Here is a 17,407-nt window from a genome sequence, read left to right as displayed (position 1 = left end):
TGATGTGGAGTACAGGAGGGGACTGAACACGCAGCCCTGAGGGGCCCCCGTGTTGAGGATCAGTGTGGCAGATGTGTTGTTACCTACCTTTACCACCTGGGAGTGGACCGTCAGGAAGTCCAGGATCCCGTTGCAGAGAGAGGTGTTTACTCCCAGGGTCCTTAACTTAGTGATGAGCTTTGAGGGCACTATGGTGTTCGAACGCTGAGCTGTAGTTAATGAATAGCATTCTCACATAGGTGTTCCTTTTGTTCAGGTGGGAAAGGGCAGTGTGGAGTGCAATAGAGATTGTGCATCTGTGGATCTTTTGGGCCGGTATGCAAATTGGAGTGGGGCTAGCGTTCCTGGGATAATGGTGTTGATGTGAGCCATGACCAGCCTTTCAAAGCACTTTATGGCTACAGAAGTGAGTGCTACGTGTCAGTAGTCATTTAGGCAGGTTACCTTAGTGTTCTTGCACATAAGGACTATGGTGGTCTGCTTGAAATATGTTGGTATTACAGAGGTTGAAAATGTCAGTGAAGACACTTGCTTGTTGGTCAGCGCATGCTCGTAGTACACGTCCTGTGAATCCGTCTGGCCTTGCGGCCTTGTGAATGTTGACCTGTTTAAAGGTCTTACTCACATCGGCTACGGAGAGTGTGATCACACAGTCGTCTGAAACAGCTGGTGCTCTCATGCATGCTTCAGTGTTGCTTTCCTCGAAGCGCTCATAGAAGTCACTTACCTCGTCTGGTTGGCTCGTGTCACTGTATCATCTTACACTGGGCATGTCTCAAAAGACAAATGTGGCTTCCTCTCCTAGTCCCCTTTACTTTGTCCACAATGAGAAAGACACAGACATATAGATGAAAGCTAAGCTAGGCTTCTGTCATATTGTTTCATATTTACTATTACGTCTTTTCAGATCAGTGCAGTTGAGGTAGAGAATACGAGGGGAGGAGGCAACTTTAGACTATTGAGATGTGCCCAGTTTACTATGATTGAATGTGACAACAGTGTCAATATGTAGCTATACTGTACATAAACACAGTACAGCCATCTTAGTTATTGCTATGGAGATAGACATACACTTATAAAACACATCAAACAGAACCATTGTGTTGTCATTACAATTGCTATTGACTCTGACATGAGATTAAAAAATAGCATTACATACCAAGCCAAAAGAAACAGACTACATATGTATGTTTGTTAATCTCAATGTCCTGTATGTGTGTGCGAGCTGTGTGCTTTCAATTTGTGTGATGTGTCTAAGACTTTAGTCAATCCTATTCACATTTCAAATTAAAGTTTCATTTGATAATTGCAATCCACTATAGCTCTATTGGTATTCTCACTTTCAAAATATGTTGAAAGAAAATTGACAAACAGAACAAGGGCTGTGGTTACAAAATAACAAAAATCTACATAAAACTAAACCAAAACACTAAATTAGGAAAAGAGATGTGCCAGATACCATGTGTATCTGACGTGAGTATGACAAGTGTAACGAACGTAAGACTACTGCAAATCACTATCAAACACAATAAGACAACCCCGCTACCAGTGACTCCCATAGTACAGGCCTCTACAGACCATCACAGGTGAGTTAAACAGGACAGGTGAATGGGAGGGTAAGATTCCTCCAGGGGAGAGGGAGAACCAGGCCTCAGGAGAGAGGGGAGCATCTCGGTCGTGCACCCCATGCAGGGTGAGGGTTAGTCGCGATTGAGTGGGCTCAATTGCCTGGCATGTCTGCGGTGCCGGGAGGTTGTCCAGCTGTAGTGCTTAGGTACCGCCAGCTGAGGGCGGCGAGGATCATGGCAGCGGATAACAATATGGGGGAGAGTCCTCTCCTGTATTTATTTTATTTTACCTTTATTTAACCAGGTAGGCGAGTTGAGAATAAATTCTCATTTACAACTGCGACCTGGCCAAGATAAAGGACAGCAGTTCGACACATACAATAACACAGAGTTACACATGAAATAAACAAACATACAGTCAATAATACAGTAGAAAAAAAGAAAACAAAAAGTCTATATACAGTGAGTGCAAATGAGGTAGGATAAGGGAGGTAAGGCAATAAATAGGCCATGGTGGCAAAGTAATTCCAATATAGCAATTAGACACTGGAATGATAGATGTGCAGAAGATGAATGTGCAAGTAGAGATACTGGGGTGCAAAGGAGTAAGATAAATAAATAAATACAGTATGGGTATGAGGTAGTTGGATGGGCTGTTTACAGATGGGCTATGTACAGGTGCAGTGATCTGTGAGCTGCTCTGACAGCTGGTGCTTAAAGCTAGTGAGGGAGATATGAGTCTCCAGCTTCAGCGATTTTTGCAGTTCGTTCCAGTCATTGGCAGCAGAGAACTTGAAGGAAAGGCGGCCAAAGTAGGAATCGGCTTTGGGGGTGACCAGTGAGATATACCTGGTGGAGTGCATGCTACGGGTGGGTGCTGCTATGGTGACCAGTGACCTGAGATAAGGCTATGCTTTACCTTGCAGAGACTTGTAGATGACCTGGAGCCAGTGAGTTTGGCAATGAGTATGAAGCGATGGCCAGCCAATGAGAGTGTGCAGGTCGAGGTGGTGGGTAGTATATGGGGCTTTGGTGACAAAACTGATGGCACTGTGATAGACTGCATCCAATGTATTGAGTAGAGTGTTGGAGGCTATTTTGTAAATGACATCGCCGAAGTCGAGGATCGGTAGGATGGTCAGTTTTAAGAGAGTATGTTTGGCAGCATGAGTGAAGGATGCTTTGTTGCGAAATAGGTAGCCGATTCTAGATTTAATTTTGGATTGGAGATGCTGAATGGGAGTCTGGAAGGAGAGTTTATAGTCTAACCAGACACCTAGGCATTTGTAGTTGTCCACATATTCCACACAGGGATTTTGTCCTGGGACGGGTCTGTCAGGGACACCCTCTGTAACAGGGCTTTTTCCAAAGGTTGATAACAAGTGCCCTGAAAGTTACTGGCCAGGTCACAGTTGTAAATGAGAACTTATTCTTAACTGGCCCACCTGGTTAAATAAAGGTGAAATATTTTTTTATTATTTTAACTGTAAAACGTTTTCCTTGGATTGATACAATTTATTTAAGTCAAGTTATTTAAATTAATGAGCATCAGATACTCACTGGAATTATGTCTGCATTGAACCAATGTTAGAAAACTGTAAGGAAAAACATTCACCTTCTTCCAATCAATTTGAGTTATGAAATGTTTGAAATAAAATATACAGTCTTACATAAATGACAACAACAGGTTTAGAGTGTTTTCCCCCAGGACTTTGAACTAGCATGACTTGAACTCATCTTTAATGAATGTACAATTTTACTGTCTGTAAACTATAAAACTATCATCCATCATCCGTCTTGTAGGAAGAGTCAATCTCCAACAAAAAACTGGGTTATCTTACAAAGGACACTGACGAGGCAGAAAAATAAAAAAAAAATAAACATTCAGAAACACTATTGTCTTTTATTCTTTTTTCAATGATATACAAATTAAAATATCACATTACATAGCAATATTAATGTCTTCTTTGGTTGTGTACAAGGATACACCACACTATTGTAGCCTTCTTACTCACCAAAGCTCGGTCTTAAGGACACTTAGCAGCCTGCTACTATGTGCTCTGCTGCAATCCCGCTTCTACCAGTCTCTGTATCATCTTACACTGGGCATGTCTCAAAAGACAAATGTGGCTTCCGCTCCTTGTCCCCTTTCCTTTGTCCACAATGAGAAAGACACAGACATATAGATGAAAGCTAAGCTAGGCTTCTGTCATATTGCTTCATATTTGCTATTATGTCTTTTCAGAGGAGGCAACTTTAGACTATTGAGATGTGCCCAGTTTACTATGATTGAATGTGACAACATGTAGCTATACTGTACATAAACAATCATCTTAGTTCTTGCTATGGAGATATACAGACACTTATAAAACACATCAAACAGAACCATTGTGTTTCATTAGTTGCTATTGAAAATAACATTACAACCCCCCCCCCCCAAAAAAAAAACGACTATAAGAAATGCACAATGGTTTAGTTGATGTTTCTTAAATCACAATGTCCTGTATGTGTGTGAGCTGTGTGCTTTAGGTTTGTGTGATGGGTCCAAGACTTTACTAAATCCTATTCACATTTCAAATTAATGTTGAAGAAAAAAGTGAAATGACCAATCCATTATAGCTCTATTGGAATTCTCCCTTTCAAAACATGGAACAAAAAAAACCAGTGTTATGGTTACAAAATAACTCAAATCAACATAAAAACAAACCAAAAAAAAACAAATGAGCAAGAGAGATGTGCCAGGTGCCGTGTGTATCTGACGTGAGTATGACCAATGTGTTAGAAAATAATGTTACGGAAAGTAAGACTGCAAATCACTATCAAACACAATAAGACAACCCTGCTACCAGTGACTCCCATAGTACAGGCCTCTACGGACCATCACAGGTGAGTTAAACAGGACAGGTGAATGGGAGGGTAAGATTCCTCCAGGGGAGAGGGAGAACCAGGCCTCAGGAGAGAAGGGAGCATCTCAGTCGTGCACCCCATGCAGGGTGAGGGTTAGTGGGGGTTGAGTGGGCTCAATGGCCCTGCATGTCAGCAGTGCCGGGAGGTTGTCCGGCTGTAGTGCTTAGGTACTGCCAGCTGAGGGCGGCGAGGATCATGGCAGCGGAGAGGTACATGGGGGAGAGGTGGGCAGTCCTTGAGGCCAGGGTGGCTTGGGAGAGAGTCCTCTCCTGGATCACACCCAGGATAAACAGGGTTTTGTCCCGGGATGGATCTGTCAAGGACACCCTCTGTAGCATCTGGAGAAAGAGAGAGAAAAAGAAAGAGCGAGAGAGATCAGAAAACTCAAACATAAAGTAAGAACACACACTCAGATGCACAATAACACAAACAAACACAATTGAATACATGACACACCCAAAGATACACACACCTCCTGGCTGTATTGGGCCATGATGCTTTGCACAGCACCCATGTTGGTGGCTTGCATCATGAGGGTGACGGCCTGACCCTTCCTGATTTTCACCACGCCCTGAAATACTTGAGGGTTGTTGTAACAGGCTGAGAGGGTCGCTATCGCCATCACCTGGACATTATTGAGACATACAGTACAGTAAAATGAAATGCTTCTTGAGGATCCTGACTCAAACAACCAGGAATGAAAAGTGAAAATGTGTTGAAAGGAAATGCAACTTGCAGCTTTCTCCAGTGGGAATGTACTTTGAAATGTAACATTTCAATGGTAGCATTTACCTGTGGTATGGCGCAGAAGTTGAAGACGCTCTGGTTGCGTAGGCGTGCCAGATAGGTGATGACATCAGGGACGTGGCGCAGGGCGTCTGTCACCAGCAGGTTGAGACAGGACAGGGCTGAGGTCAGCTGGTCAGACTCTGCCAGGTCCTCCAGACGACACGCAAACTGACTCCATGCCTACAGAGGGACATGCAACACACACATTAACTACACACACCCCATTAATGACACATACAGTGCACACACACACACACACACACACACACACAGTGTAGTTACCTCTTGTGGCCAGAAGGCCCTTGCCACCTGTATATCCTCCAGGTAGTCTCTGATGATGTTGGTCTTCTGGAGGAACAGGCCCATGGAGTTGGCCAGCTCTGTGTCTTTGCCCACCTCGGGGTCCTCCAGCTGGGAGGCAGAGAACAGCTGGGACAGGCCTATACCCACCAGCCCTGCCACATAGTGACAGTACTGCACAGGGGGTAATGTTAATACACATGTATTTAACACTCAAAAATCTATTACAGACTGGTGTGAAGTGTATAAATCAGTGGGTTTAAGTGACTTTCATGTAACATCAAGCTATTTGTCATTTGACACACGTCAGGCTACCACTAGGTTATAGTGACACACGTCAGGCTACCACTAGGTTATAGTGACACACGTCAGGCTACCACTAGGTAATAGTGACACACGTCAGGCTACCACTAGGTTATAGTGACACACGTCAGGCTACCACTAGGTAATAGTGACACACGTCAGGCTACCACTAGGTTATAGTGACACACGTCAGGCTACCACTAGGTAATAGTGACACACGTCAGGCTACCACTAGGTTATAGTGACACATGTCAGGCTACCACTAGGTAATAGTGACACACGTTAGGCTACCACTAGGTTATAGTGACACACGTTAGGCTACCACTAGGTTATAGTGACACACGTTAGGCTACCACTAGGTTATAGTGACACACGTCAGGCTACCACTAGGATATAGTGACACACTTCAGGCTACCACTAGGTTATAGTGACACACGTCAGGCTACCACTAGGTTGTAGTGACACACGTCAGGCTACCACTAGGTTATAGTGACACACGTCAGGCTACCACTAGGTTATAGTGACACACGTCAGGCTACCACTAGGTTGTAGTGACACACGTCAGGCTACCACTAGGTTATAGTGACACACGTCAGGCTACCACTAGGTTATAGTGATACACGTCAGGCTACCACTAGGTTATAGTGATACACGTCAGGCTACCACTAGGTTATAGTGATACACGTCAGACTACCACTAGGTTGTAGTGACACACGTTAGGCTACCACTAGGTTACAGTGACACACGTCAGGCTACCACTAGGTTATAGTGATACACGTCAGGCTACCACTAGGTTGTAGTGACACACGTCAGGCTACCACTAGGTTGTAGTGACACACGTTAGGCTACCACTAGGTTACAGTGATACACGTCAGGCTACCACTAGGTTATAGTGACACACGTCAGGCTACCACTAGGTAATAGTGACACACGTCAGGCTACCACTAGGTAATAGTGACACACGTCAGGCTACCACTAGGTTATAGTGACACACGTCAGGCTACCACTAGGTTATAGTGATACACGTCAGGCTACCACTAGGTAATATAGTTACATATCAGGACATTATTTTTGATAATATATCGTATCCTATCGTTTTGACAATATAACAATATTATTTTTGCGCTTGTTGGCTGTACCTGCACCAAAACTCCAGTATTGTTCCTTCATAGTTTGTTCTCCATCTTCTTTTTAAATAGGGAGCAAATCAGTTTTAGCACTTTTATTTCCATGACTGATCAAAACTTGTTTTCTAATCCTCCCTCTTCTCTGCAGCAGACATGTGGTGAGCAATGTTTGGAACATCGCAATGAATCACAGTATCGAATTGCAATACATATCGCATCACCACCTACGTACCGTAATAATATTGTATCGTGAAGTCCCTGGCAATTCCCAGCTCTACTATTAACCAGCAAATGTGAAGCTGTTCGTCTAACACGTGTATAATGCTTGCCTAACATTAAGGTGACATTTACCTGGTCCCACTCCTTCATGGAGCCCACTTTCTTCTCCAGAAACTCAGCCATTCCAACTCCCATGCGGTGGCAGATGTCCGAGATCACATCCTGGTATGCCTGACCCAGGTTCCTGAACTCCAAGGAAATCTGAACAGAAAAGAGATGAATTTAAATACACACACATATAACATGATGACAGATACCCATTGTATGGTGTCTGCTACATATTTCATTGTCATGACAGTGTTATGCAATCCTTAGGTTAAAAAAAAGGCAGGCTCATTCCACCTGACTGGCATGTAGCCCTGTCAATCACCCTTCAGACCTCTGTTCATCCAACCAATCAGGGAGCTTCGATGCACTGCAGGAAAACAGCTCTGCTCACCTCTAGTTAGTGCATGTTTTTCCATTGCAAAAGAAGAAGCAAATAGTTTTGTTGCTGACAGACTGTGACATGCTGTTCCTAATTGAAGTGTTGTTCATCCATTGACAAGTAAGTGTTGGAAAAGCTATTGGGTGTAATATACACTGATTATACAAAACATTAAGAACAACTGCTCTTTCCATGACATAGACTGACCAGGTGAATCCAGGCGAAAGCTATGAACCCTTAGTGATGTTACTTAAATTCACTTTAATCAGTGTAGATGAAGGGGAGGAGACAGGTTAAAGAAGGATTTTTGAGCCTTCAGACAATTAAGACATGGATTGTGTATGTGTGCCATTAAGAGGGATAATGGGCAAGACAAAATATTTAAGTGCCTTTGAAAGGAGTATGGTAGTATGTGCCAGCCACACCGGTTTGAGTGTGTCAAGGTCTGCAACGCTGCTGGGGTTTTCACACTCAACAGTTCCAAGAATGTGTATCAAGAATGGTCCACCACCCAAAGGACATCCAGCCATCTTGACATAACTGTGGGAAGGATTGGAGTCAACATGGGCCAGCATCCCTGTGGAACGCTCTAGACACCTTGTAGAGTCCATGCCCTGTCGAGTCCCATAGGGCAGCGCACAATTGGCCCAGCGTTGTCCAGGTTTGGCCGGGGTAGGTCTTCATTGTAAATAAGAATTTGTTCTTAAATGACTTGCCTATATATATATATATATATATATATATATATATATATATATATATATATATATATATATATATATATATATATATATATATATATATATATATATATATATATATATATATATATATATATATATATATATATATATATATATATATATATATATATATATATATATATATATATATATATATATATATATATATATATATACACATATATATATATATATATATATACACACACTTCTCAAAAAAAATAAAAGGGAACACTTAAACAACACAATGTAACTCTAAGTCAATCACACTTCTGTGAAATCAAACTGTCCACTTAGGAAGCAACACTGATTGACAATAAATTTCACATGCTGTTGTGCAAATGGAATAGACAACAGGTGGAAATTATAGGCAATTAGCAAGACACCCCCAATAAAGGAGTGGTTCTACAGGTGGGGACCGCAGACCACTTCTCAGTTCCTATGCTTCCTGGCTGATGTTTTGGTCACTTTTGAATGCTGGTGGTGCTTTCACTCTAGTGGTAGCATGAGACAGAGTCTACAACCCACACAAGTGGCTCAGGTAGTGCATCTCATCCAGGATGGCACATCAATGCGAGCTGTGGCAAGAAGGTTTGCTGTGTCTGTCAGCGTAGTGTCCAGAGCATGGAGGTGCTACCAGGAGACAGGCCAGTACATCAGGAGACGTGGAGGAGGCCGTAGGAGGGCAACAACCCAGGAGCAGGACCGCTACCTCTGCCTTTGTGCAAGGGGGAGCAGGAGGAGCACTGCCAGAGCCCTGCAAAATGACCTCCAGCAGGCCACAAATGTGCATGTGTCTGCTCAAACGGTCAGAAACAGACTCCATGAGGGTGGTATGAGGGCCCGACGTCCACAGGTCGGGGTTGTGCTTACAACCCAACACCGTGCAGGACGTTTTTCATTTGCCAGAGAACACCAAGATTGGCAAATTCGCCACTGGCGCCCTGTGCTCTTCACAGATGAAAGCAGGTTCACACTGAGCACATGCGACAGACGTGACAGTCTGGAGACGCCGTGGAGAACGTTCTGCTGCCTGCAACATTCTCCAGCATGACCGGTTTGGCGGTGGGTCAGTCATGGTGTGGGGTGGCATTTCATTGGGGGGCCGCACAGCCCTCCATGTGCTCGCCAGAGGTAGCCTGACTGCCATTAGGTACCGAGATGAGATCCTCAGACCCCTTGTGAGACCATATGCTGGTGCGGTTGGCCCTGGGTTCCTCCTAATGCAAGACAATGCTCGACCTCATGTGGCTGGAGTGTGTCAGCAGTTGCTGCAAGAGGAAGGTATTGATGCTATGGACTGGCCCGCCCGTTCCCCAGACCTGAATCCAATTGAGCACATCTGGGACATCATGTCTTGCTCCATCCACCAACGCCACGTTGCACCACAGACTGTCCAGGAGTTGGCGGATGCTTTACTCCAGGTTTGGGAGGAGATCCCTCAGGACACCATCGCCACCGCATCAGGAGCATGCCCAGGCGTTGTAGGGAGGTCATACAGGCACGTGGAGGCCACACACACTACTGAGCCTCATTTTGACTTGTTTTAAGGACAACACATCAAAGTTGGATCAGCCTGTAGTGTAGTTTTCCACTTTAATTTTGAGTGTGACTCCAAATCCAGACCTCCATGGGTTGATAAATTTGATTTCCATTGATAATTTGTGTGTGATATTGTTGTCAGCACATTCAACTATGTCAAGAAAAAAGTATTTAATAAGAATATTTCATTCATTTAGATCTAGGATGTGTTATTTTAGTGTTCCCTTTATTTATTTATATATATATATATATATATATATATATATATATATATATATATATATATATATATATATATATATATATATATATATGTAATGTTTTACATTCTCTCTACGTTGCTAGTAGATTTCTATATTATTGCACATGTATTTATCTTAGTATCTTGTAATATGTCCTCATGATTGTATTGTTCCTCCCTTTTTAGAACCATGTAAAACACCTCAAATGGAAGCAGATGTGTCCACATGTATGTGGTGGTGACAAAGTGTACAGTAATGGGCCTCAACATAATATTCTAACCCGACTATAGTGGGCAGATCTAACTGAATCCGTTTGAAGTAACTAGCGGGTGAGGAGTCAGAAGCCAACCACACAGACGAGCGTTTCAATAGTTTTTACATGTTCCTAGTTCTCGACGGATTTAGAGACCAACAGATTTGTACACTTTATGTAGGGTTATATAGTACACAGTAGTGCCAGCGGTTCCACTGACCGTGGGGAAGTCCTCCAGGACCCGCCTGTCCTTCTCGTGGCTCTCAGTGAAGCACCAGTTGGCCTGGTAAAGGTACGTGTGGAAGTCATTCAGCATGGGCACCTTCTTCTCCAGGGGGATGGTCATATCATCCTCCACCGTGTCAAGGGCACGTAGGACCAGGTAGAAGATACACACCGCATGTCTGGACAAAAAGAAGTGACAGGGGAAGAATTCATTGATTTGAGAAGGTTAGGACCTGCTCACTGAAAACCTAACTGTTACAGAGTGAGCCGGCAAGGGCTGACACCAACCCTGGGTATTCAGGAAGGAGCTGACAGACACCAATATTTAACTTTAATGTAACACTTGACATGTGATGTTTGGTATGAAGCTTCATACATTTTGCTGCAGGGACTCGTGTGTGAACTAAATACTGTCGGTCATCTGTGTAGGGAAACTTCATTCCATTTGAATGAGGTAAAAAACAAACTGTAATCAACCTTCTGGAACACACTTTGCTCTTAAAACCAGCTGTGTCACTTCTGTACACTGAACCGTGGGATTAGACACAATGTACAAATGGCTGCAATAGAAGCCGTTTACATTGAATTCCACCGCCAAAAAAATCTGTTCAGTTAACCGCAGGCCTACGCTACAACTTGCCTACAGCTTGTGCACTCGCAGTCCATACTGTATGTTTGTCACTTGAAGTTTAGGCTATTTTACTGTCATATCAAAATATGTTTGTTCTTAAGCCCTAAAGAGGTAAAGAAGTGAACTAAAGGTCAAAACTGATTACTGACCATATGTTCCAGGGTCAATAATAAAAAATAACCTAAAATCCTCCAAGTTCCAATATCTAATTTTGTCTTGCATGTGCCACAGTGCAGCCATTCAGCTGCCATGGTTCCTTACTTGGACAGGCTGCAGAGACACCTCTTACTAGGGAACGTCAAAGGTTCAGGTTGCTGCACAGTCACCCCTTTAGTTTTTACACTGCTACTCGTTGTTTATTATCTACGCATAGTCACTTTACCCCTACCTACATGTACACATTACCTCAATTACCTCGACTAAGCTGTACCCCTGCACATTGACTCGCTACCAGTACCCCATTATTGTTAGTGTTACATTTAAACAGTTTATTTCGTAAATATTTTCTTAACTGCATTGTTGGTTAAGGGCTTGTAAGTAAGAATTTCATGGTAAGGTCTACCTGTCTACCTGTTGTATTCAGAGCATGTGACAAATAAAAATGTATTTGATTCGAAGCTCTAGTCTAGAGCGCCCATTAAAATTATGTTTAAGGAGTATTTTTAAACCCGCTCTATGGTTAAAGTAGTAAGAAATATATGTAATTATTGTAAAAATCTATGACTGTGCTTAATTTACTATCATCCTAAATTAAAATATTAAATTAGTTTGACATGTTGAATTATTTTATATTACGCTAATTTCCCTATGGTGGACTATTGTGTTCCTACATTACACAGACAAACATTTTCACCACACAATATTTACAGAAAATACACATCCTTTTCACCTCAGATTGGTGATGATAGTGTAAATGTTTATAGTAATCACAATTATGCAAAATTGATTGCTTAAAAGAGACCAATATCTTTGCTTTAGTACCAGTGGTTTTGTCATATGCGCCTGTTGGTAACCAATTGGGAAGGTCGAATTTACAACATACAACTGGGAAAAATCCCCTTCAATGCCACTCCAACTGGTAATTACTGGTGGGAAACTCAACTATCATCCCTGAACTTTGACTTCTCCCACATGCTGACCTCTGACGTCATCGACTAAGGAAATGACCTGGATTACAGCACTTTCGTCAGTTCAATGCAACAATAAACATTATTTATAAAAGGCAATCTATTAATATGGTTTTTGAACACTATAATAGGAGCATGATAGCTGTCATTTTATTTATAGTTGATGCAGTTTGTTGGCCATTAGCCAATCACCGTTTCTCAACGAGATCAAAACATGTGAATGCATCCAACTGGTATTCATAACTTCACAACTAACAATATCTACCTTCCCACTTGGTTATGAACGCAGCATTAGAACGAGCCTGTCATTTTCCAGACCGCGGTGGGAAGAGAAATGTGGGGGCTCCTCCTACAAAAAACATGTAGGGCCTTAATGCCACACAGATTTGAGGGTCACATGATCACAGAAGTGTGCCAAACCCTGTCACTATTTAGAAATTGATGTGAGAAAATGATTTGCCGAAGTTAGCCAGTAGAAAACAGATTACAGAAGGAAATACAACACTTCAACAGGTTAAGACTTTTCCTATTAGTTCACTTGGGAAAATCATTCTCACATCGATTTCTAAATAGCAACAGTGGTCATTTGACTTTCAAATCCGTGTGTGGTATTAAGGCTAGAGACGTTTGCAGGAAGAACCCCAGAATTGTTTCTCATTGTCGTGGTTCCATTGATTTCAATACAAATAGATGCGAGTGATTCATTTGCGTTGAAATGTTAGGACCGGCACACTGAAAACCTAACGGTTACAGACTGAGCAGGCAAAGGCTGACACCAATCCCGGCATTCGGGAAAGGGCTGACACCGATATTGAACTTTAATGTAATACCTGACATGTGATGTACGGTATGGTATGAAGCTTCATTTTACTGCAGGGACTCATGTCTCAACAAAGTGTGAACTAGCTACTGTAGGTCCTATGTGTAGGGAAACGTCATGCCATTTGAATGACAGCTGTAAAAACCTGTAAGCAACCTATCAGGAACACACACAAACACACACAATGTGTACTTAAAACCAGCACTTCTGTAAACTGAATGGTGGGAATAAAATAGACACAGTGCTGCAGCAGGGGAATATGGCTGGCTGTAATATAATTATAAGCAGTTACATTGAATTCCCCCACAAGCAAATCAGTTCAGTTACAGTAGTGCCCTACAACTTGCCTACAGCGTGTGCACTTGGCCATACATTTGCCACTTTGTAGGCTAGTTTAGACTACTTTTATGTCATTAAAATCAGTTTCTTTTCCAGATTTAAAATGGGTAAATAAGCAAACTCAAGGTCAAAACTGACCATTGTTCCAGGTTCAATAATAATACCCTAAAATCCTCCCAAGTTCCAATAGCCGATCACATTCTTGTCGTGTATTTGCCAAAGTGCTGACATTCAGCTGTCATGGTTCCTTGTTTACTTCGACATGCTGGAGACACACCCCTTACCTGCATGGTTGGAGAGCAAAGTTGGCAAGGTTATGCAAACTTACCGTAACTCTCCGTCTAGCGCCTGGATAACAGCGGCGAAACTGCGACTGGTCTGGTTCAGATAGAGGTAGCATGTCCGCAGGCTCTCACTCATGGATTCCTGGCAAGAGAAACAGAGAAACACGGGGTGTCGGTAAGAGCCTACTGTCCGCAAAGCACTGGGGCGGGCGGCCCAACATCCCTCCTGCACGCCCCTCTCGCCCAGCCGTCCCCCGGAGAGAAGGGACCGTGAAGCGGGTCCAGGGCTCCGCGGGGTGACGCAGAGAGAGCGCTTGAACACCGTGAGAGAAACCGGACACTTGCAGCAAGCTCCGGCCATATGAGGAAAATGGACGCTCAGCCTTCCATGAGCAATTTAGACAACATTGTTGGCTATCCAGTTATTAATATCCGTGGTATTCATTCGTGCGCGCAGTTCAGCAGAGGACATGGGGTGTTACTCTGTAGCGGGGTGAAAACTTTAGGAAGTTATAGACTTTGCAGGGCGGGGTCAGTCGGTGATCTTTAAACAAGTCTCACGGCCTATACAGTCTCCAGACCAGAGTAATAAATCCATCCACATACCTCGAAGAATTTGTCCACAGGCGCACCCATTAAGCGCAGCAGCAGGCTGTGATGCCGTTTGACATCGGAGCCCCTCCCACTTCAGTCATAACACAGCAGTGTTTTCTGCAAGAGTAAGCAGTACCCCCCCCCCCCCCCCCCCGAACAACATGTAACACACTATACGCCATGTTTGCTAAACATTGGACACAGACCTATCAATTCCCCAATTTAATGATCTTGCACTTCATTATTCACACATAACTAAACGTTTTATTGTGCAAGTCTATGTGTTTCTCTGCAATCGTAATTTGAATCAGGTAGGCTTATTTGGCCAACCCAGTGACGCATAAGAAGTTGCTTGCCTACAATTTCCTCGAACAATTTTCTCAACATTGCAAAACGCATGAATATGGGGAAATGTTGAGCTGACTGACAGATGATGCTGTACTGTCATCTAGTGGCAGACAGTAGCAAAAACAACGTGGTTATATTTTGCCAGTGGTCTCCAACTGGCGGCCCGCGGGCCTGGTTTTATTTGGCCGTATTCCCACGCATAATGGAGAGATAAACAGTATGGGATCATATAGAAATGTAAGCAAGGTTTGAAATGATTGTGTTTTAGTTCAATATTATATCCGTTTGGGCGTCTTGCGGTCAATTTGCAGTTTGCAAATTATTTCTAATTATGTTCTGCACCCTGACCATCCACTCAATAAAAAATCGTCCAGCAGCCGAATCTAGTTGATAATCCCTGCATTATGCCAATCGTGGACTGGCAGGCTGCTCTGAACTCAAGACGCACACCATTGTGCACTCGCCAGGGGAAGCCACCACGCGCTTTCAGATTTTCGCATGTAACTGGACTCTTGATTCAAGAACATCGCCCCCTTTTATTGACACCTGAAGTGTCTTATTTCAAAGCTCGCTCTCGTCATGAAATACTCTCTATTTGGCTATAACGTTATGATAGTGTCATTTATCCATCATAAAGGGAAATCCTACTGGACATTCACAGTGGTGTAAAGTACTTACGTAAAAATACTTTAAAGTCCGGGTTAGGTTTGACCGGGGTAGGCCGTCATTGTCAATAAGAATGTGTTCTTAAATCACTTGCCTAGTTAAATAAAGGTTAGATAAAATAAATAAAGGTTTTGGGGGGTATAACTTTTACTTTTACTTCAATACGGAAAATTCTGTACTTTTTATGTACATTTTCCCTGAAACCCAAAAGTACTCGTTACATTTTGAATGCCTTAGCAGCACAGAAAATGGTCCAATTCGCACACATATCAAGAGAACATCCCTGGTCATCCCTACTGCCTCTGATCTAGCAGACTCACGAAACACACATGCTTTGTTTGTAAATGATGTCTTGAGTGTTGCAGTGTGACCCTGGATATCCGTACATTTTTTGGTTTGCTAAATATAAGGAATTTTTATTATTCATACTTTTACTTTTACTTTTGATACTTAAGTATATTTAAAACCAAATACTTTTAGATTTTTACTCAAGTACTATTTTACTGGGTGTCTTTTACTTGAGTCATTTTCTATGAAGATATCTTTACCTTAATAAACCTTTTCCCGCCACTGGTCATTCAACTATCATCATTCCAGGTCAAAGCGGTGTTTAAAGTGTCGGAAATCAGGCTACCTGCGCCGTCAAACAAACATGCGCACAGCATCTGCTCCCGGAATGAACCCACAAAGGCTATTATATAACGCAAATCCCAGCCATTAAGTCAATGGTTATCCTTCTCTCTAGCCTGAACTGCGCATCTATTATTTATTCTAGGCCTACACAATACAAACATTGCCGTGAGAAATAGAATGAGAATAGGCTACCCTTCTAGTTCATTCAGGTAGTTAGTTGACTAGGTAACCTATTACTGTTACTACTGTGCCATTGCTCCTGTAGAATGTGTCTACACATTTGATGAAACCAGAAGCATTGTTGTGTAGAAAATGCAAGTGGGCCAATGTTGAAGAGATGCATGGATACAGACTGGCACTGTTAGCGCGCACATTATGTTGTGTAGGTCGATGCTATTCCAAAATGTATACGAAACGACAATAGCGAGTCGTGCCGTAGCCTAGGTTACAGGTAGGCAATAATCGGGGGGTTTAGAGCAGATAGCTACTCACATAGTCCAACTTGGGCATCACAGTGCGACAGCCCCCCATTTTAAACTTGAACAGGTTGAATATTTCCTCCGGGTGTCCTAACGATTTTACGATATCCATGTTTTATCTTTTGACCACACGTACGCCGATGATGCTTTCTTGTATCGTGTGCTTATTCCACCCAAGTGCGCCTAAAACCTGTGAATATTTTCTCCATTCAAACGTTGAGCCGCTGAGCTATAGAGCAGCCGGCCCCTTTCTACCGAAAAAAAAGTCGTCAGATCGAATGACGCCTGTGATTGGTCAGAAAATCATGGGCTCAGTACCACGTCGACCAGTGGATGACTAGAGCGGCTGGTGTGACGTCCCGCCCCGGCCGTGTTTCTCCAAACTGAGGCATCTGATTGGAAGATACGTTGTTTAACGCGAGAGACCATCCGGACGGAGTGTGACAGATACTGTTGTTATGTCACACTGTACATCACCAGTTTTAATAACCAAAAAATATTCTGTTATTCTGAGGCCAAGTCAACAGCTGCCCATGTCCTACATTTTAGGCTAATATATTTATTATAATGAATTTATCAACATTCCCTTTTTGTATGTATAATGGGATAGTTTTCACACAGTAGACTGGCATGACCTGTGTGTATGCTTGTGAAGTTGTGCATTCGTGTGTGTGTGTGTGTGTGTGTGTGTGTGTGTGTGTGTGTGTGTGTGTGTGTGTGTGTGTGTGTGTGTGTGTGTGTGTGTGTGTGTGTGTGTGTGTGTGTGTGTGAGATAATAATA

At 42.9% G+C, this 17,407-nt stretch overlaps 1 protein-coding gene across 2 annotated transcripts; it reads right to left on the bottom strand.

Moving 5' to 3' along the window:
* Positions 1-3,451: 3,451 nt before the first annotated feature.
* fdft1 (farnesyl-diphosphate farnesyltransferase 1) lies at positions 3,452-16,853 on the bottom strand. 2 transcript variants are annotated; one of them, XM_064991215.1, is made up of 8 exons: positions 16,640-16,853; positions 13,951-14,048; positions 10,701-10,884; positions 7,346-7,474; positions 5,547-5,738; positions 5,268-5,444; positions 4,948-5,100; positions 3,452-4,813 (listed from the first exon to the last, which is right to left on the bottom strand). In XM_064991215.1, exons 1-8 carry the CDS (start codon positions 16,736-16,738, stop codon positions 4,589-4,591), a joined length of 1,257 nt encoding a protein of 418 aa, XP_064847287.1. In that variant the 5' UTR covers positions 16,739-16,853; the 3' UTR covers positions 3,452-4,588. The 2 variants fall into 2 exon arrangements, with proteins under 2 accessions (XP_064847287.1, XP_064847286.1); XM_064991214.1 differs by lacking the exon at positions 16,640-16,853 and having other exon boundaries at positions 13,951-14,562.
* Between the last annotated feature and the right edge of the window lie 554 nt (positions 16,854-17,407).

This window comes from Oncorhynchus masou, chromosome 16, assembly GCF_036934945.1.
Source record: "Oncorhynchus masou masou isolate Uvic2021 chromosome 16, UVic_Omas_1.1, whole genome shotgun sequence".
NCBI classification, from domain to species: Eukaryota; Metazoa; Chordata; class Actinopteri; order Salmoniformes; family Salmonidae; genus Oncorhynchus; species Oncorhynchus masou.
This window is presented reverse-complemented; position numbering and strand designations above follow the sequence as displayed.

Bases quoted from the DNA above. Each gene is read 5' to 3' on its own strand.
- fdft1 (XM_064991214.1), bottom strand. From the start codon at position 14,267: ATGGCCGGAGCTTGCTGCAAGTGTCCGGTTTCTCTCACGGTGTTCAAG. The intron at 7,475-10,700 runs GTCAGTGGAACC...TTTTCTGTTCAG, and splicing joins TCCTGGAGGACTTCCCCACG to ATTTCCTTGGAGTTCAGGAA. The intron at 5,101-5,267 runs GTAAATGCTACC...AATAATGTCCAG, and splicing joins ACTTCTGCGCCATACCACAG to GTGATGGCGATAGCGACCCT.